Below are 22,476 nucleotides of genomic sequence, written 5' to 3' on the forward strand. Positions count from 1 at the left end.
AACTATGATAGAATGAAAGAAAAGGTCTGTGATTGCCACTAAACTTAATGTAACTGTTACTGTCAGAAAAAAATCATGAGCTTGCAATACTTTGGAAAGTGAAACTGTGCTGGGTAGTTGTCAAATTTGACATATGCTGCAGTGACAAATTAAGAAAAGTAATTATTAAGGCTAACATCTCCTCTAAATAGAAGTTGTGTATTGTGACATTGGCTGACTCATCATGTTGGCGATTAGACCTATGATGGTGGTGTCTTCAGGAGATTTATGATGGAGTTGGAGCTGGCTCTTGTTGTGTGCTTATGAGTGGGCTTGTGCTTTTTTACTAACAGAGTGAAGGGCTTTTCTTGGCTCATTTTTAAGGCAAGCAAGGATCATAGGTTCTCTCAGTAAATCATTAAAAATGTCACTGAAAACACCTGATAAATGGTCCCTAAAGGTTTGTTTGATGGATGTTGGCTCATATAAAAATCCTTTTTACATCCTTCAAAGAAACAGTGCTATAGCCACTCCTATAGGAGTATCTTTGAGGTTGTGATGAAAGTAAACATATGAAGTGTAAAGTTTAATTAGGACAGAAAAGTGAATACAATTGGATTAAACATTGAAAATGCATATGTGTGTCTTGTGTCATTTTGTAAGTACTATGAGTGCTGCCTACCCTTTTAGATCATGTCACTTACAAAAATTTGCTAATGATTTTGCACTTATGGGGTGTATTGATAAACGGGATAAGACAGAGTATATCAGTCAGGTGGGAAAGTTTGTTTCTTTGTGCAAAGAGAATTGTCTGCATCTTAACATCCGCAAAACTAAGGAAATGGTAATTAACTTTCTCCACACCACAGAGCCTCTATGTCCAGTCACTATTCAAGGAGTGGATGCAGAGGTAGTCCACTCCTATAAGTACTTGGGGCTCCATATTAATCATAGGTTGGACTGCTTTCAGAACACAGAGTAACTATATAAGAAAGGACAGAGCAGGCTCTTTTTCTTTAGGAAACTGCATTCCTTTAGTGTGGGAAGTGACATCCTTGACATATTCTGTAAAACTCTGTGATGGTTAGTGTGATTTTCTACACTGTGGTGCACTGGACTGGTAACATCACATCAAGAGAGGCTCACCAAATCAATAAGCTAACTAAAATGGTAGGCTTAGTTATAGAACAAACTCTGGACCCCATGGAGGTCATAGCACAGAACGGAATCAAATCGAACTGAATGTCATTATGAACAATGTTGCACATCCTCACCTTGACACACTAACACTGAAGATTTTCAGATAATGAATTATTTAGCAGAAGTGTGTCAAGAAACATGACTGGGGCTCCTTTATACCAACAGTGTTACGTCTGTATAATGACCTCATGGGACTATGACAGCCAAGTCAGAACTTGTACTTGTGATTTTTATGCTTTGTAGTCATCTGGTGTTTGTTCAGACCAAAGTATGTAAGTATATTTATTTAATTATTTATAAAGAGCTTCTGTAAAAAGCCAAATTTCCACTTGAGAACAAATAAAGATCTGTCTGTCTGTCTTTCTTTTCTTTCTAAGTGCACACAAACCCACGTAGGTCCAATTCAGAGTTGCCAATTAACCTGACTTATCTGTCTTTTAGGGATGTGGGACAGATGTGTCAAGACATGACAGACCTCACACAGACACTGAATGTGAATAGGGATTTAACTCGGGACACTGGCATCTATAAGGCAGCAGTGCTAACCACTGCATCATTTAGTTGCCTTGTGTTCCAGGGTGCCTACAAAAAAAGGTTAATCTCATTAGATAACCAATGCTTTCCCAAGTAATGGCATTCACTTGTTTTTGACTATGCTCATGTGGCACATCCTCCCTTGGTCAGTCCAGTACCATATGTAGCACCTTTCATCGCCATAGTGACTGTGATTGACATTTTTTATGACTGTGAGTCGCTCTTACTTTTGATTATGAAGGTGAGGAGTTAAGCATGCAGCATTCATACCCAGGGTGAGGACTCTTTCCTGTGGTTTTGCAGTTAATATAAAGAGTTCAGCGTATTTATTTAAGGCCAGCCTGTAGTTTTGAAATCCATTACTCTGTTTTCTGTGCTAAATAATCTTTCCCATTAAATGGTAGACGAAAGAGATTACTTGAGGTTTTATCTTAAACCGGGACTCACATTTAAAATGAATTTCAGTAGTACAGTTAGTGCTGTCCTTGTACAACTCTTGTGGCCCAGGTTCTCCCAGCATGAGCTCCTCTTACCCAGAGTTTGGACATTCTTCATGTATCCACATTGTTTTCCTCCAGGAAACGTCAAAAGGGTAAATACGAGATTGATGAAAGACTCTAATAATCTGGCCTATGTGATTGAGTGTACCTTTGGATGGATGAGTGCCTCTTCAAGGGTGGTTCTTTCTGAGGGGTCACTTTGCAGAATAAATATGATTTGTGTTTTGAAAACTCATAAATGCTCAAAAAACACTCTCACTTAAATTGTCTCTCAATGGCGCTGCTGTCTCATTTCTAAGGTTAGAAGTCAAATGTCTGGCCTTTCCTGTTGTGATCCACTTTGAATTGTGCTGTAAGTAACAGTAACGTGTAACTGACCCTCCCCCATTCCTAACTGCTCTTCCTAGAACCCCGAGGGTCCTACACATCTTGTGTGACTTCCTTCTGTTGTAGGCAGATAACTTTGCTGGGTGGTGTTTTACCAGGAATTTGGGGGCCAACATTGCATCATTTACATACAAATTTGTAGGAATTAAAAAAAAATCTTGTCTGACACATTTTTATTGCAACATTTCGGCAGCTGAACCCTGGCATAATATCACACAAGAACAATATAGTGTCCTTTCTGTGACTCAGACCTTTAAATTTGATGCTCCTGTTGTCAACAACCCACGAGTTCAGTTGAGCTCTGGGCGTCCTGCCATGAAGAGTTGGCTAATGACATTCAAGTCTGAATTTCACTGCACTTTGTACATGTGACAATACTACTGCTGGATTTCTAATACGTCTGTAGTAATTAGGTAAGTTTGTACACCTGAGGGAAGTATGATGTTCGGTATATACTCTGAAAAGCACTGGTTGGTGAAGTGTGACCTATGTAGATTTTCATTCTCCATTTCATTTGCCCTGCCAATAGCTATGCTTATTGGTGCACCTCATAATAATAATACAATACAATACAATACAATACAATGTATTTTTGTATAGCTCAAAATCACACAAGAAGTGCCGCAGTGAGCTTCAACAGACCCTGCCTTTTGACAGCCCCCCAGCCTTGACTCTCTAAGAAGACAAGGAAAAACTCTCAAAAAAACCTCATAGGGAAAAATGGATGAAACCTTGGGAAAGGCAGTTCAAAGAGAGACCCCTTTCCAGGTAGTTTTGGCATGCAGTGGGTGTCAAAAAAAGAGGGAAAATACAATGCAATATACTAAACAGAACCAAAGTAATCCAAAGTACAATACATAATTCCAAAGTCAAAGTGAAATTTGTCATCTCAATCTTATACAGTACAAGTATACAGATAGACGAAATTGCAAAGCTCAGGGTCTACATTGCAACAAAATGAAGTGCAAATAAAAAGCGTAAATTAAAATTAGAATTAAAATTAGGATTTAAAATTAAAACACAAGACAAGATTGTGTGCAAAGACAAGACAAAGAAGTAGTAGCAATATTGATGTGTAGTAAGAAATATGAACATTGATGCAATGTATGGTATTATGCAATCTAGATACATAAATAAATAAATAATAGATATACATAATACAGAAATTATCAGTGTATGATGATAGTTGTTTAAGACATGTGTACACAATGACAGGTCAGAATGTTTCACAGCAGAAGGATATCAAGAATGTCAGTGCAGTGTGCAAAACAGTTAAAGGTCAGTATGAGATTTTCAGTTCTTTTCTATATGCATACTAGTCTTTACAGGAAAGTGGCTTGCATGTATAAAAGTTCTGTTTTTAGAGGTGGTTGAGGCAGTGGTTGAGGCAGTTGAGGCAGTGTGGAAGATCCCAGGGGGCAGCATGGTGATAAAGAAGTGTGACAGCTTGGGGGTAAAAACTATCCTGCAGCCTGGCAGATCTGGCTGTGATGCTGCAGTATCTTCTCTTGGATAGCAGAAGTGTGAAAAGTCCATGTGTGGGGTGTAAGGGGTCCTGCACAATTCTGCAGGCCTTGCGGACACTGCGTTTGTAAAATATGACCAGTAGTCAAAGGTGAGGCACCCCAATAATGTTCTCTGCTGTCTTCACTATCATTTGCAGGCGCTTGCAGTCGGATATGTTGAAGTTGCCATAACAGACAGTGATGTAGCTGGTCAGAACACTCTCAATGGTGCCTCAGTAGAACATGGTGAGGATGCAATGGGGAAGAATTGCTCTCTTCAGCTGCCTCAGGAAGTGTAGTCTCTGCTGGGCTTTCTTGATTAGTGATGAGGTGTTATGCGTTCACATCAGTTCCTCAGTTATGTGCACACCAAGGAACTTGGTACAGTGAGTGGGATGTGGGCCGGATGTGATTTTCTGAAGTCCACAATTATCTCTTTTGTCAGGGAGGCAGGGAGATTTGTCTTTATGTGTGACATGACTAACCTTTCGAAGCACTTCATGAATATTAATAATAGTAATATTACAAATACAGAATTTAACAATAGATGATATCACATAATACACATTCAGCACTCACTAATATGACTCAATTGTTTCCTCACATGAACACAAACAGGGCTGCAGACCTGGGCATGTAGACAGGATGCTGGGGAACATGAACCCATTATGTTGTGCAGTTCCAATCTAGATCCTAGCGTTATGCTTGTATGGGGTACTCACTCACTTTCTGTTAAAAGTACAACAACATCCAGAAATCATTTGTCACAGTGCTTCAGAATTTTTTATTTATTTATAAATTACACATTTTATTAGTTGTTCATTATTTTTACATTATGTATTTTTTTAACTTTGTAGTAAAAGAAAGAGAAAGAAGCTGTGAACAGGATTCTTAAAATGGATTGTGGAGGGTGGTATCTGAAGAATGGTTAGAGAGGTCGATGATTTTAGATCAGGGCCCTGAATAACACAGGGAGAAATGTTTATGGCTTGACTGTATATAAGCATTTGTAATCTGTACAGTTTAAGACTAAGGTACAGTATAAAATAAATCCCTGAAGTGATGTATCCTGATGTTTGTTTGTCTATAATGTTTGTTTAGATTCACTCGTTTTTTTTTTATAGATGTGATAATTTGCACTACTGAATGTTTGTTTATAATGTTTGTTTATATTCTACTCGTTTTTTGTTTTTTTTATTTATGTGATAATGCACTGACCAGAGACATCTTCCGATTTCGTTGTACCTGTGACAATGACAGTAAAGATCATTCAGATTCATTCAGATGTTGAATATCTAGAGGTATGGTTATAATAGATCTCACAATTCTAATAGCGTTGATGCTGCCACAAATTTGCTTAACTCTAAATGGCTACACAGAATCTAGAAGGATGGGATTCTCAAGCCAAGATTAGCTGAATATGATAATACTTGCAAACAATGGTTTATGGGGTGAAGAGTTTTTTCTTTTTAAGTACATGTCAGTCATGTCCTGTGAGCATCAAATGAGGCAACAGGTCTTTTTAATTTATGTAAAGTATTTTAATTAAAATGGGGAACACATTACAATGTCAATAAATTTAGCTACGATAATACATTTAGCAAAATCCTAATTGATGGGCCTGGATCAAATTCAGATTTGAGGTGATGTCTGACAGAATTCAGTGGAAGTAAAATAGTTTTTTATTTTCAGTGTACTGTAGTAGGAGCTGGAAAATGTGAAAGCCTTGGGAGTCTGAGATGACCAAAAGAAGTATCAGAAAGGCCCCGAATTTATGTACATTAATGTCCACACTCAATGTATTTGCATGCACAAATACATAACTGGGATATGGTGAGTAAACAGGTAAAGAAAGAAAGGCAAGGTATGGTTTCTTAAAACTTCTGTTTACATGCCCAAGCACGCTACTGAAGTTCCCCTTTGGCTAAACGCTTCAACATCATTAAACTGTTAAAACCCATCAGTGACCACCGTGAATCCTAAAACAATCATGAAGCCTGTGATACTTTTCTTGTGTTTTATAAATATGTTTAGCCATTAATGTGTGGTTAATCCTGTTTTACATTCTAGACCTGAGCCACCTATGATTCTATGAAACTGCATCACCTGATCACAATGTTTTAACATTTAACTAACAAACAGTGGAGTTAAAGCTAAACACTTTATAGATCTCCGTTACCAGATTGCACACGTCACACTCTTTTCTGATTGGCTGCGTGATTGAAACATACAAAGGACAGGCATACTGGCACATGTACTTCTTGCCTTACATCCAGTGTTACTGAGATAATAATAATGCAGATATTTTTACTTCAATAATTAATTAATGAAGTTACTCGCTACTTTAAAAAGTAATTGGACTGTGTAATGCATATTACTTTTAATGTGTTACTCCAGCACTGGGGAGCTTAGCAGTGTAGGTTAAGCTCATCAACATATATTTAGCAATTTCTGAAATACTGAGACATATCATTTCAGCCAGGAGAATTAATAATGCGATATCCCAAGCATTTGCCTCTGGAAATGTATCTTTTGGATGGTTCCACCTGTGGCTGCTGAAAGTGTGTGAGGAACTCAGCAGGTGAAAAGAGTGCAACAGGCATGAGCTGACCGTGAAATCCTTAACTGTAACCCAAAGAAGTGTTTACATGGCCAAATAACTGGGTTACTCAAGGAAAAATCTATGTCTGTTAACCTGGTTTCTCAGATAGCAAGAACTCTGTTTCTCTAAGCTGGTTTAACTTATTTGTGGGGTAGTGGTCCTCTCAGTGCAGAAGATCTAAATGATGCTTTTTGTGAGCTCTTAGTCAAAATGCTGTAAAAATAAAAGACTGGCTAAATCCACAATTCTGAAATCCTGAAGAAACAGATATTATGTGGTGATTGGCTATCCTGCAAAGCATCTTAGTGATACGCTACTTCCATGATGGAGATTTTTGCTTAATAAGAAACTTCCCTAGAAGCCAGTGTTAGGGTATGCCGTTAAACAAAGTTTAATATTCCTTAGAGGTCCTTGCAAACCTTTCACAGAAAATGTGGATTGAGTAACATAGAGAAGTACATGTTTTATTCATAAATATTTCATATTATTTTTTCTAAAATTAATATATTGTATTTTTATTCAAACAACAAATTTAAAAGACAACAGGAGACTACAAAATCCATCAGGCTTGTTAGCTGCTTACTGAGTCTGCAGGATGATTTATTTTGGTCATCTTGTACAAGAAAGTGGAACTGGGCATTATGACTAGAGAGAAGAAGATAAATAACTTCTGGCATCAGGACTTTAAAGCCACATCCTGTTTTATTTCACAATTTACAGATAGTCCGGTTGCCTGAGGATTGACATACTTTGATATTTATGAATAACTGCATGTTTGTGATTAAACATTTGTATGGAACTGCATTCCAAATATTGTTAAATTGTCAATTATGAGAGAGCACTCGGTGAACATCTTAAGAATTAGTTTCAGATCTGAGATGCTTTAAGCTGACTTACAGTAATTTGACACAGCAGATAATGTTGCAATCTGATAGCACATTTTGTTTTGGTTGGTTTCATTTTGTGTAGTTTTTTCTCATTTTCCTTTTGATCTTAGTAGTTTCCTTCCATGTTTGAAAGACACTATTCCAGGTAAATGCGAAACTCTAAATTCTTTGTGGTTTAACTTAGGAATTATTGTGATGGCAGGCTCTTGAAACTCAAAAACAGGTCTCAATCTCAGAATCAGGCCTATTCTCCAGACTGGCCTGAAAATACAACTAGACTACACTAGCACAAAGTAGTAGTAATATACAAAAAACAGACTCTGTTGTCTACACACCCAAAAGAGTAAAAGCCTGTATATCTCAAATGGAGGAGGAGTACTGTGAAAACACCTTGCCCCAAAGAAAACTAGATAATATTTACTATTTAATACCAATATTTAATATACAAAGGAAATGCAATCCAATCCTAAACCAAGGACCCATGAGCAAATTTTGAAAAAATCAAAAGAAACTAACAACATCTCGGCATTTCAAGCATCTCTGGCAAATACAAAGGCTCAGGCGTCCACAGCTGCAGTGTTTGTAGGTTTTCCCCCAGAAAAAGGATAGTTGACCAAATATATTGACATAATTACATGACAACAATTTTACAAAATAATTGAAAAAAAAATTAAGTACTTAATAAAATAAAACACAAATAAAAAGAAATTAACAAACACATTTCCATTAACAGCCATATCATAACAATGCACAAACACAACAAAATCAACAAAGATTAAAAAGACAAAAGTCAGAGATGAAACTCTGGATAAACATAACCCCCTCTCAAGTGTTGCCTTCCAGACACCCCATAAAATTGCTAGAAAAGCTGCAACATGTCCTGCTGACACAGATGCAGATACCCACTCTAGAAATGCCACTGAAGGCAGCAAGACTGGAATGACCACTGCTGGCACAGACGCAGACACACATTCTTGGGGCGCCAGCAGATGCCAATAGTTTTTTTTTTGTTTTTTTTTTTTTAACAGAGGCCCAGCCAATGGCTCAAAAGCAGCCCCTCCTATGATTGTAAGTAAAGTCTCAGAGGCAGAAACACCACAGAAAGGGCCCTATGTAGTGCTACAGGCGACAAGGCTATAATGACCCTGAGTGGAGCCGTGGCTAACTGCATAAAAGTAGCCCCACCTGAGGTCGCTTTCTAAAGCACAAAATCAGAACAATAAATGAAGAAGATGTAAAAAGATTTAAGCCAGGGATGAAATGCTTTTAAATTCATAACTGTTAAAGATGAAGGACTTAAATAAAAATGCTTTTTTCTTAAGTTGCTGAAGAAATCTGGATTAATGCTTTTAAGATGCAGTTTGCTGTTTTAGGCAATATGTGCCACTACATCTTGCAAAGAGTGCAACATGTGGCTGTAACATGGAATGCTGTACTCAGATTAGTGTGAAAACAGTTGAGGAGAACATCACTCATATTGAGCAGGCAATTAAAATGGTGATTTTAAAATAACACAAGAAAAATCAGGTATACTGTATAGCAATTATTTTCCATGGTCAATTATATGGGCAGGCAGTGTGGTGTGGTGGTTAAGGCTACAGACTTTAGACCCTTCGGTCATGGGTTTAAATCCTGCTACTGACACTGTGTGACTTGAGCAAGTCACTTGACCTTCCTGTGCTCCAATTGGAAAACCCAAAGAAAAGTAATCAGTTACTTTTATTTTTTCATAAATGTTGTAAGTCGACTTGGATGAAGGCATCAGCCAAATAAGTAAATGTAAATAAGAAATGAAATCAGCTGCCATTTGCTTTCTGTTACATTTTAGCACAGTTGTAATTCACCACTTGCCATGCAACGCTGTTAAAGGAAAAAATAAACCATCATTCGAATCAAAGCAAAAAGTGACTAGTGGCCTAAAAACGTGGGTATTTGTCAGGATAGATAACTTTCTAGTATATACTCTGACTGTGATTTTATTGAATGTATAAGGCACTTGATTGATATGTAAAGGTGTCACACAGAAGTCACACAGCTCTCTTGACCAGACCTAATACTTTGTGCCCTGTATTTATTTTTGTGCTGTATATTTCAGCAGGCAACATTGAAATTTTTTCTGAAATGCAAGATAAAACCTTTACAGCACAGTCAGGATAAGATTAACATCTCCCTTTACCAAGGCATTTTTGACAAGTTAGCTGTTCCCATCATGGGGCTTTCCCAAAGGTAATGCTTCAGCATTGTTTATAGTTTTGTTCTTTATTGCTTTTTTTAGCCTGAGAATGGCACTGTGGAAGAAGGTGCAGTGTCTGCCAACTGAAACTCTGAACCAGCTTTACCCAACATCCTTCCCTATTGAAGTGCGTCACTACATGGCTACGTGGCTGGAGGACCAGCCATGGTAAGTACAGTTGTGCTGTGTGTGGTGGGCACTTAGTCTGCCCTGTGACTACAAGGCTTAGCCACTTTGATATGTTGGTATGTGTTTGTATTCTGTCATGTACGTATGTAGCAGACAGATTTAAAATGGACAGCTTCTTGCCAAATGGGTTTGTTTGTGTGCGTGTGCGTGCGTGTGTGTGTGTGCGTGTGCATGCGTGTGTGTGTGTGTGTTAGTGTTGCTTTCACTTCCTTCATCTCAAAATATTGAAATGTTAGTACATGTCTGTAGAATTTATTCCAGTTCTTGTAGTAATGTTTATGCTTTCCTAATTCTGTTTTCACTTGTCTTCCCTATACTTGCTCCTCAGCTGACAGTAGATAAAGTAATACCAGAAAGAAGCACCCTGCATCAAAGAATGTAGCTAAGCTTGGCCCATGTTAACCATATGCAAGGGAGTTGGTGATAAAAGCCCATTGATCTATCCATCCAGTTACTGAAATTGCTTAATTTGATTTCAAGATTGCAAAGATCACTGAGCAGAAGGCTGGAATGAACCTGGAAAGAGTGCCAGTCTAGTGGATGCTACATTTAATTACACATCCACCCACACTCATACCATGATAATTTAAAATCACTAGTTAACTTAATTTTAATTAAGGGTACCAGAAATGAACATTTTTGAAATATGAAGATAACTGGCAAACAATTTATAGAGTCACTTATGTGAGCATACTTAACCAAGCCCAGCTCTAACAATAGATATGGCCATGTTGCAAAGAAGTCTCTGTGGCAGGAATGACATTCCTGGCTACACTGTGCGGGAAATAAATATGTGCTTCTTGTTTTCTTGTAATACTCTTCTACTCAATATACCTGTAAATCCTCCAGCAGAGAATACCAAATTGATTTGAACTGATGCCAAATTCTGGTAGAGCAGATACTATTTGGGCAAGGCCCACCCATAACAAAGAGCGCTCAGATCCCCAATATTTACACAGAATTAACAGACATATTCCTTCATTCACTACTACAACAACAACAACAACATTTATTTATATAGCACATTTTCATACAAAAAGTAGCTCAAAGTGCTTTACATAATGAAGAATAGAAAAATAAAAAAACACAGTAACAAAATAAAATAAGTCAACATTAATTAACATAGAATAAGAGTAAGGTCCAATGGCCAGGGTGGACAGAAAAAACAAAAAAAAATTCCAGACGGCTGGAGAAAAAAATAAAATCTGTAGGGATTCCAGACCATTAGACTGCCCAGTCCCCTCTGGACATTTTCATCCAGTCACATACTTGTTATCTTAATTCATTAAATCTGTTTATGCAAGATAAGAAATTATCAAGCAATGCATTCATTTTGCGCAACCACTGCGCCACCATGCCGGCCGATGTCAAAATTACTTAGCAAAAAATTGTGTGTCAAAATGTATTAAAGAACTCTTCCACCAAAAACATATTTTTTATGTTACTTCCCCCATGTAGTTTGTAGTGATGGTCAAGAAAAATTTTAATCTCATATTTTAATACAGAGCAGAGATAAAACAGACGTCTGGCAACCAATGCTGGAAAACAGAAAACAGTGTCAAAAATGTTTATAACAAAATCTCAAATTATTCATCTTGCAACCACATCTCAAGTCATCCAGTTGTTTGTTTACAACATCCTAAGCAAATGTATTTTTACTGAAATAATATTAAATAAATGATTTAGCTGTAAGGAGATTGTGGGTTCGCTTCCCCGGTCCTCCCTATGTGGAGAGCGCTTTGAGTAGTGAGGAAAGGGCTATATAAATGTAAAGAATTATTATTTTTATACTTATGGAAAACATTTTTGCTATTGAAAATGGAAACTGTTCAGACAGTCGTCACTGAAAACAAAATGGAGTTGGGTGCTATGATTCCAATTCATTCAAATTTTCTTCGCCTTCATTTAATGTTTGTTTTATCTTTATGTCTAGTAGCTTTATCTCTTAATGTCTTCTAGTTGCTTATGACTATAGATTCCAAATATCTGTTTTTAGTACCAAGTGTTTATTTCAGTTTTTTTTATATATATATATTTTGCACAGTTTCTGACACCATTTTGATTTTGTTATGGGCACCACCTTTTTGCAAATCCTGTAGCCAATACGAGGCATGGTCGCAGAGGTCGAGACATCTGACATTATTGATGCAACAGACTTAAAGGACGGTCCTGGTGGCTATGTTTTCATCCAAATTTGTGTATATATCTCTAAAAACACTTAGTGCCATTCATTCTCGTTCATACTCTCTGGCTTATGACTTTTTAGCAACGGTTTTTGACTCTGAGTTTTGTTTTTGGCTTGGTGAAACTGCAGTTTGATTTTCAGTTTCAATCTCAGTGTGTATCCTGACTCATTTTCTGGTCTGTCTCTTTCAAAATACTGTTTTCCCATTTGTTAAAAAATGTAATAATTACTTGAAAAGCAGAAATGAGTTCTACATGTTTCTTCACTAGAAAACAAAAGCAATAGAAACAAAAAAAAAAATGCAGAATAAACTTGGAAAGAATATTTATAAAGATGCTAAAGTATAACAGCTGTGATTAATAATTGCCCCATTCAAATTTGTCATTCAAGTTAAACTGATTAAGAGTCACAGCTGATTGGTCGTATCATTGCACTGCCAAAGCAAACACGAGTCATACATTGTTATTTTTGACCTAATTCCATAATTGGGTAAAAGTGACAGCAACAAAAAACTTTTTTTTTTACCATAGAAGAGTAGCATGATTTTAAGCTCAAGTTTTTAAAGTAATATTACATAACACCTGCAATTCTGAGCTAAAGTTGAACCTCTGTTTATTTGAAGTGGCAAACATTGATTGATTATTTAATTTCATTATAAATTCTCTCCCTTGACATGTGCAACATGAACTGAACACCTGCTCCTTTCAAACTCTCTGCACATGCCTAATTTTAAAGAGGTGTGCTATTAAGAGATTCTATGTAATTGCATTATAACTGAAAAAAATGGCTTGAAATGATCCCAGTCCTTCAATTTTGGAAGGAAGCTTGGTTATGCTTGTTCACTAGAAGGTGGTAGGCTTGATGAACTTGGCTGGTGTGGGGCAAGTGATGAGAAGACAGAGCCTCATCTTTGGGTAAATATAAAACTACTCCTTTCTGTGCAACAGGGTCAAGAGTAGGAAGCAGAACAATATAACATGTTAGATGAACGACCAAGTCTTAACAGCTGATTCTTGCTCATTCCTTTGAAATGGAATGCATTAAAAAGTCTGGGGGATGGCTAGAGAATAAAGCCTATGGAGAGCTTAGGCCCTTAAGGTTAAGCATATATGAGAGGTGCAGACTCCCATGCCTGTTTTTATTCATTTTTACCTTTAGTTAATATCATTGTTTAGTTGTGTGGCCTAAAAATAGAAATTCATAAACTTTTGAATACCTCATCTTAGCTTCAAATGTATTTATTTTTTTGCTGTTTTCTTTTTAATTTGCCCTTTTCTGTAAAGTTTTCACCCTTAATTGCATCCAAATGATAATGATTAGCAGTAAGTAGTGCAGACAGAAGTGTAAACAACTTTGAGTGCTGAAGGGGAGCAATTACTTAACTGACATTTTCATTTGTAGTAGCAGATAGGGAAGTAATTGCTTCCCTTTGGCAATCAATATTGTCATTATTTACTGTAGATACTATTCAATTAATATACTCTATACGAGGTATGACAAAATAATAACCAGATTGCAAAAAAAAAAAAAAAAAAAATGTATTGATGAATTACAGCATTCTAAACATTGCCACCAATCTACATACTCCCCCTCACGATATGGCTCTGAGGCTAGGGATCTGCACTGGCAATCGGAAGTTTGCCGGTTCGAATCCTGTAAATGCCGAAAGGGACTCTGCTCTGTTGGGCCCTTGAGCAAGGCCCTTAACCTCCAATTGCTGATTGCTTTGAGTAGTGAGAAAAGCGCTATATAAATACAAAGAATTGATTATTATTATCTACACGCTCCATACGTATCTTCCATTGATTGGAAACAGTGCTGGAAGACTTCTTTCTTGAGGCTGTTCAACAGGCTTGCCGTTTTTGTCTGCACTTCATCCATTGAAGGAAAATGTGTTCCCTTCAGGTCACTTTTGATTTTCGGGAACAAGTAAAAATCACAGGGAGCTAAATCAGGCGAATAGGGAGGATGATCGAGGACAAGAATGTTTTTGTCAGTGAAAAACTGCTTTATGGAAAAAGCATTGTGTGTGGGAGCATTGTCTTGTCTCGCTGTTCACTTTTTTCACCCGACATTGTCACGGCAACTTGTGTAGTGATTGTTGTGCAAATACTGACTTGGCTATTCACAGGATATACCTAGCTGGTCGGCGGTTTGAGAAAACATGTAGGAGGATATAGTTCTATGATTCTCTTCCAACCGACCTCCAGACGGTTTTGCAGGAAAGCCCCAAACCCAGTCCGGATATTTTTGTGTCTTATCTCGTAGAAAAAACAAACTATAAAGAGAATGGCAAAGGAAACTTGATCATGTAAAGTTTTTGAAAAAATACAAATATTTCAGAATTTCTTACAATAAGAATTAATAAAGACAAATAGTAAGGGTAATTAAAAGTAAGTGCTTTATTTTCCAGTTATAATGGATCTTAACAAGATGAAATATCAAATGAAAGAACTCCCATATTAACAGCAACTGTTCACATCATAGCACATCAAATCAAAAATTGTGGGTCAAATACTTAGGAAGCCACTAGAACTGATAATTTGATATGTTACATAAGTATTATTTTTTACACATTAGACTTTTATCAAAAAATTATTGCAGTATGATCTAGAACCCTGTAAAATGATTTTATATCTTGTCATGTTTGGGCATCTGAGTTGCACAAAAAACAGGCAGGAGAGAACAGGGTAAAGAGACCTATTCTGGCACTTTGAGGAATTGTATTGGGGCTTTATTCAGTATTAGTGCTTTTATTGAAGCACACAGAAAACTGGGCAACTTTGTAGTTGTCTGTCTTGCTCCAGCTCTGTTCTTCAGATTAAACAAACTCAAAGGTGTCTTCCTTGGGAGGTTTCTGCTACACTGAGACTGGTGCAGAGGCTGGAGTAGAGTTGGACAAGGTCTGCACAGGACAAAGAGAGAACAGAACAGCAGGTGAGACAGCTGGCTTTAAAGCCTCAAAGCATTGTGCGGTACTGTATGTGTGTTAACGTGTAAAGTACACAGCTAATCTCACATTGGCAAACTAAGAGCTATTAAATAGTGTGTTTTGCTTGTATTTAAAAGGTGTTTGAAAGAGTGTTTTCCCCCCATGGCTGAAGCAGACTCGGAAAAAGAAGGTGCAGTGCAAGCAGTTATGATATACTGTACTATATATACTGTATTAAGATCTCTCAAAAACAAAAGATAAATATCAATATCCATTTTCTTTCTATGTGCTAGTTTAATAGTATAAACTAACAATGCAATTATGACCAACAACAACATATGCAAGATAATGCCCCATTTTAGACTAGATGCGAGGCAGAATCAATCTCAAACATACACAAACACCTTAGCAATACTAGAATTACCTGACAAGATCAGTACTGTACGTATGCTTTTAAACCGTGGGAACAAATTGGAGACTAAATAAAAACTTTCAAATACAAGAATATGCAATCAAAGATCTGCATTTATGATGAAGAAATATAAAAATCACTTTTTGTTTAATCATGAAACATAATTAGAACATTAGAACGCTCTAGACGAGAACAGGCCATTCAGTCCAATAAAGCTCGCCAGTTCTATCCACTTATTTCTTCCAAAAAAACATTGAGTCGAGTTTTGAAAGTCCCTAATGTCTTACTGTCTACCACACTACTTGGTAGCTTATTCAAAGTGTCTATCGTTCTTTGTGTATAGAAAAACTTCCTAATGTTTGTGCTAAATTTACCCTTAACAAGTTTCCAACTGTGTCCCCGTGTTCTTGATGAACTCATTTTAAAATAACTGTCTCGATTCACTGTACTAATTTCCTTCATAATTTTAAACACTTCAATCATGTCACCTCTTAATCTTCTTTTGCTTAAACTGTATAGGCTCAGCTCTTTTAATCTTTCCTCATAATTCAACCTCTGTAGCCCTGGAATCAGCCTAGTTGCTCTTCTCTGGACCTTTTCTAGCGCTGCTATGTCCTTTTTGTAGCCTAGAGACCAAAACTGCACACAGTACTCAAGATGAGTCCTCACCAGTGCATTATAAAGGTTGAGCATAACTTCATTGGACTTCCATTGTGTATTCAAACCTAACATTTTTACTTCCTATGTGTAATACTTTACATTTACTGACATTAAATGTCATCTGCCACAAATCTGCCCAAGTCTGTATGCTATCCAAGTCCTTCTGTAATGATATAACAGATTCCAAATTATCTGCTAATCCACCTACCTTGGTATCATCTGCAAACTTAACCAGCTTGTTATTTATACTCCTATCTAAATCATTTATATATATACAGTATACAGTGGAACCTCGGTATACGTCCTTAATCCGTTCCAGACCCTTTGACTTATACCAAACAGGACGTATACCAAACAAATTTTTCCCATAAGACATAATGGGAAAATGATTAATCCGTTCCCATGAAAAAAAAAATCCTATTGCTATTGGCATATTATACAGTGGTGTGAAAAACTATTTGCCCCCTTCCTGATTTCTTATTCTTTTGCATGTTTGTCACACAAAATGTTTCTGATCATCAAACACATTTAACCATTAGTCAAATATAACACAAGTAAACACAAAATGCAGTTTTTAAATGATGATTTCTATTATTTAGGGAGAAAAAAAATCCAAACCTACATGGCCCTGTGTGAAAAAGTAATTACCCCCTGAACCTAATAACTGGTTGGGCCACCCTTAGCAGCAATAACTGCAATCAAGCGTTTGCGATAACTTGCAATGAGTCTTTACAGCTCTGGAGGAATTTTGGCCCACTCATCTTTGCAGAATTGTTGTAATTCAGCTTTATTTGAGGGTTTTCTAGCATGAAGCGCCTTTTTAAGGTCATGCAGGCCATAGCATCTCAATTGGATTCAGGTCAGGACTTTGACTAGGCCACTCCAAAGTCTTCATTTTGTTTTTCTTCAGCCATGCAGAGGTGGATTTGCTGGTGTGTTTTGGGTCATTGTCCTGTTGCAGCGCCCAAGATCGCTTCAGCTTGAGTTGACGAACAGATGGCGGACATTCTCCTTCAGGATTTTTGGTAGACAGTAGAATTCATGGTTCCATCTATCACAGCAAGACTTCCAGGTCCTGAAGCAGCAAAACAACCCCAGACCATCACACTACCACCACCATATTTTACTTTTGGTATGATGTTCTTTTTCTGAAATGCTGTGTTCCTTTTACGCCAGATGTAACAGGACATTTGCCTTCCAAAAAGTTCAACTTTTGTCTCATCAGTCCACAAGGTATTTTCCCAAAAGTCTTGGCAATCATTGAGATGTTTCTAAGCAAAATTGAGACGAGCCCTAATGTTCTTTTGCTTAACAGTGGTTTGCGTCTTGGAAATCTGCCATGCAGGCCGTTTTTGCCCAGTCTCTTTCTTATGGTGGAGTCGTGAACACTGACCTTAATTGAGGCAAGTGAGGCCTGCAGTTCTTTAGGCGTTGTCCTGGGGTCTTTTGTGACCTCTCGGATGAGTCGTCTCTGCGCTCTTGGGGTAATTTTGGTCGGCCGGCCACTCCTGGGAAGGTTCACCACTGTTCCATGTTTGTGCCATTTGTGGATAATGGCTCTCACTGTGGTTCGCTGGAGTCCCAAAGCTTTAGAAATGGCTTTATAACCTTTACCAGACTGATAGATCTCAATTACTTCTGTTCTCATTTGTTCCTGAATTTCTTTGGATCTTGGCACGATGTCTAGCTTTTGAGGTGCTTTTGGTCTACTTCTCTGTGTCAGGCAGCTCCTATTTAAGTGATTTCTTGATTGAAACAGGTGTGGCAGTAATCAGGAAATTGAACTCAGGTGTGATACACCACAGTTAGGTGATTTTTGAACAAGGGGCAATTACTTTTCACACAGGGCCATGTAGGTTTGGATTTTTTTTCTCCCTAAATAATAAAAAGCATCATTTAAAAACTGCATTTTGTGTTTACTTGTGTTATATTTGACTAATGGTTAAATGTGTTTGATGATCAGAAACATTTTGTGTGACAAACATGCAAAAGAATAAGAAATCAGGAAGGGGGCAAATAGTTTTTCACACCACTGTACATTGATGGGGTTATATAAAATAATTTAAACACTGCTTAATACTAAAATACATAAATACAAAAGCAATTAGATGAAATAAATGAAAATTTTACCTCACTTTACTTTTTAATGACATCTTCTCGGCAAACGGTATGCAGCAGCCATGTCCCGTATACGCATGCCACCTTCATACTTTTCAACAATCAATTCAAATTTACATGAAAAAAACACAAAATCACGTTGTGACAATGCAGGTTTGCTGTATGCTCCCATCTGCTGCAGGGGAGCCCTTGAATCCTACACCGTCGGTAATGTGCCTCGCTGCTAACCTCCTCATCGGTAACAGCAAATCAAGGGGATGGTGAAAAAGTGCAAAGTGCTTTTATTAAAACAATTAACAAAACAAGGTGTTCAAATTAAAGTGCAGTCTCCAAAGTTCCAATAAATAATCCATAAAATCAGAAGTGAAACGTGGATGTTAAAAACAATAGAAAAAAGTCTTCTTAAAAACAACGAAATTAAAAGTAGGAAGCATTCTTTAAAAAAAACAAAAAAACAAGAAGCCCAGTGCCTGCTTCCTAACTGGGGAGTCGCCCTACTTGCAGCTGACCTTCGCACTGCCTGCTTCAACCACTTATTCCATGCGCGCTCTCGCTCTCTCTCTCGTCCGTTCTTTCTTTTTACTCCCCTTCAAGCCAACTCGTGCTTCTGTTTATCACGATAAGCAGCCCTCTCTCTCTCTCTCACTCACTCAACCTCCCGTCTTTTTTTTCTTTTTACTCCCCTTCTAGCTGACGTAAGATAAGCAGCCCCAGGAACAATCATGAATGCGGACGGTCCCTCACAAGTGCACTTTGGTGAGAAACGCCCACATCGCTAATCGCCCTGACAACCTTCAGCCACATAGCCACCACGCCCCCTCACCAAGCTGCGAACGCGGTGATTATTTATTTTAAAGCTGGACTTTGACAGGAGCTGTGGAGCCACTATATCACACGCGTGAAAGTTCACAGAGTGTTATAGCGTGGGTTGTTCACTGAATGCTAGCAACTGGCGCACTAATGCTCGTGGGCAGTCGTGGCTTTGTCTCGAGAGAGGTAAACAAGGTTAGCACGCGAGTCGTATTCCAAACAAAGGTCGTATATCAAGCAAAATTTTTTGTGTCCAAACAGGACGTATACCAAGTTGGACTTTTCCAAAGCAGACGTATACTGAGGTACCACTGTATATTAAAAATAGCAGCGGCCCTAGCACTGACCCGTGTGGAACACCACTCTTAACATCGGCCAGTTCTGATGAGGCTCCTCGCAGCATCACCCTCTGCTTCCTGTGTCTGAGCCAATTCTGCACCCATCTAAAAACATCACCCTGAACTCCCACTTCTTTTAATTTAATGCCCAACCTCTCATAATGTTTGTTTATGCATTTAATGGCATCTCAAGTCAATAAATCTGTTCCACATTATTTGAATGCATGAGTGACATCACTCTTTGTCATTGTTGCACAGACTAATTCCGTTTACTGTGAATGATTGATTTTTGTAACCCACATCAAAGGCACAGCAGTCGCTTCTATCAGAAGTCACATCCTCAAAGGTGAGCGTTCTCACAGAAAATAAGCAACAGTCCTGTCAAAAAACATCTCACTGGTGCTCTGATTCAGATTCAGTAAGTCGCTACTGACATGTCACCAGGAAATCAAAGTAAAATTTCCATATTCATAGGGGTGTCAATCTGCAAATAATAAAGTTCTTTCTTAAGTATGAAACATGAAATGTTTTCACGTAAGCAAATCCAACTATATTTAAAAGAAAGAGATGAAATCTTTAATGTTATGTAAAAGGGATTTTGCATACTTGTGTGCATTTTACAAAATAAAAAATTAACTAAACATACAACTTAATGCTATTAACAATTACACAAATATAATTTAAATGAATAAGAGAAAAATATGATATATGACAGAAAGTTAAATGCTTGCTGTTGGAATTTCTGTTCCTGTAGATGAAGATGGATTAGCCATTCCTGAGATTTCTGGTTGCAGGGTTAGTGTATTCTTATGCTGCAGAATATTACAATAGGAAGTTGACTTTTTTTTATTATTATTATTATTAATTCTGTATTAGCGTTAAGTGAAACAGATTTAAATTTCCAGCAGCTTCTTGATCAGCCTGCAAGAAGGATGAAGGTGAGGCACTCAATATAGAAAGGAGGTCTCAATAAGCAGAGAGGATCGTGATTGTTACTATATCGCTTTCACAGCTGCAGCAAACCTGTTCATTTGGATTACAATCATCACTAACCTTAAAGATTACAGTTTTTTTTTCTTGATTTCTGTTCTGTATTATGAGAGTGGCTAGTTTGTGTGGTTTTGTTTGGTTTGGTCTGATGGCTGAGTAAGTGACGTCAGCTCATCAACTGCCTACCGCAAATATTTGAATCTGCAAATACAGGAAGTCCTGACTCTGAATACTACAGATGATGCAGTGCAAAACACCAATGCTTCAGATATGTTATGAAATATATATAAATTGGCAATCAGTGTCTCTGAAATGAAGACATTTTTGTTTAGCTCAATTGGCTGTGAAGACCTAAGAACACTCCACAAAGCCAGTTAAAGAATTGTCAATAGTAACACAAACAAAATAATTACACTATCATTAGTCATTTTGCTTTGGTTTCTGTTAAATGACAGGTAGATGCTGTTCATATTTGCTAGCTCCTGGACACCATAGTTTTATCATTTTCAATGTAAAAGTAATGCCAAGCCATAGCCAACTTAAAAAGTGTGCTGGAGAACTTGAATGCATGCATATTAAACCAAGATGGTAGATAACGAAGGTCCTTTGTAGCAGATTTTGGTTTGTTAATTTCAACAACTTTATTACCTTGAGAGCAAGACAAATCTCCAATCTTGCTATGATTATTTGTGTAAAGCAAATACTTTTACCTGTACTATCAAGGCTGAACCTTCATCCTTGTTCATGGAAGGCCATATTTCAAGTGTGCTTCAGCCGACAGGAGGAAAATGCTATTAAAAAACAGTTGTTTGATAAATTTCTAATAGTAAGGAGGAGCTGAAATCAAAGATGTGCAAAGATATTACAGCTACTTTCCACATTGCATAAAATAGCAAGAGCAGACTAGTAACAATTGTTATACTTCTTTGTGGAATTAATAGCAATTATTTTCATAGACTTTATGGGATAGTAAACGTTAGCCCACACTGTCTTTAACTTTAATCGCTGCTTTTTCTTTGTTTTTTACAATTAAAAGGAGGCATGCTCAGAAGTGATCCTTGCAGGATAAAACGGGACATGGGCTAATGAGAGAAAATGGGTGGGAGCTTGAGCCACTGTATCTACCCCATAGTGCATGTCTCAGAACTTGAGAACTGTACTGAAGTACATAGTAGGAAGAGGAAAGAGAACAGTGTCTCATTGGTGGGACTACAGGCAGCTTGAAGATTAAAAGGGATGCCGAGACGTGCATGTCTTCCTTAGGCACATAGAGAAGGACCTTGGCACCTAAACTGGTATGCTCAAAGTGTCTCACTTTTTATTTGAACTCATATTTCTATTATGTAATGATGTAATTGATAAAATTCCAGGGACTTGAGGATAATTTTCTTTTTATCACACTCAGATTCTGTAGTGATAAATTTATTTTTGATAAATTTGAATTCATTCCTAAGTGAATTACACATGTTTATTTCCCTAGTCAGCGAGCAGGAGTGAGGACACCAGCTTATGTCGTTGTGTCTCAGTATGATATGCCTGTTGACTTTCACCTTAGCTCATATTTCCAGACAGTAAACTTGACTGGAAGTGGCATCATTACCTGAGTCATTTTTGGCATCAAGGGCCTTCTTATAAAGCCCACATGGTCCTGGGGTTACATTGCTGTCTTTGGGGTGAATTGCATCCCCGCTCCTATACTTGTTTAAAAAGATATTCACGATGTGTTCTTGCCTTCTTATAGTATTGCTTTTCTTATTTTTAGAAATATTTCACAATGTATTTGAAAATATGTAAATATTAGCACAATAGTTAAATGCTATGATAAGATTCTCACTGACCCTAAATGTGACACTGAGCAGCTAAATCTTTGATTAGTAATGCTGCATATTTACCATTTTTTATTTAGCCCAGAGGATCATTTTACTAAGCACAGGAGAGAAACTAGTTATTTCAGAAATTTGAGGCCCAACCAATTTTCTTTCATTTGTCTTTTTTTTTTAAAGTAATTTATGTTT

The 22,476-nt window shown here is 37.4% G+C and overlaps 1 protein-coding gene across 6 annotated transcripts in view; it reads left to right on the plus strand.

Moving 5' to 3' along the window:
• The window catches only part of stat6 (signal transducer and activator of transcription 6, interleukin-4 induced), a 172,795-nt gene that overhangs the window by 73,913 nt on the left and 76,406 nt on the right, over nucleotides 1-22,476 (plus strand). For all 6 annotated transcript variants that reach the window (XM_039747264.1, XM_039747266.1, XM_039747267.1 and 3 more), the window contains exon 2: nucleotides 9,870-9,995. In XM_039747264.1, the coding sequence (XP_039603198.1) occupies nucleotides 9,877-9,995 (119 nt within the window). In that variant the 5' untranslated portion in view covers nucleotides 9,870-9,876. The remainder of the gene's footprint in view (nucleotides 1-9,869; nucleotides 9,996-22,476) is intronic.

This window comes from Polypterus senegalus, chromosome 3 (genome assembly GCF_016835505.1).
Source record: "Polypterus senegalus isolate Bchr_013 chromosome 3, ASM1683550v1, whole genome shotgun sequence".
Classification (NCBI taxonomy): Eukaryota; Metazoa; Chordata; class Cladistia; order Polypteriformes; family Polypteridae; genus Polypterus; species Polypterus senegalus.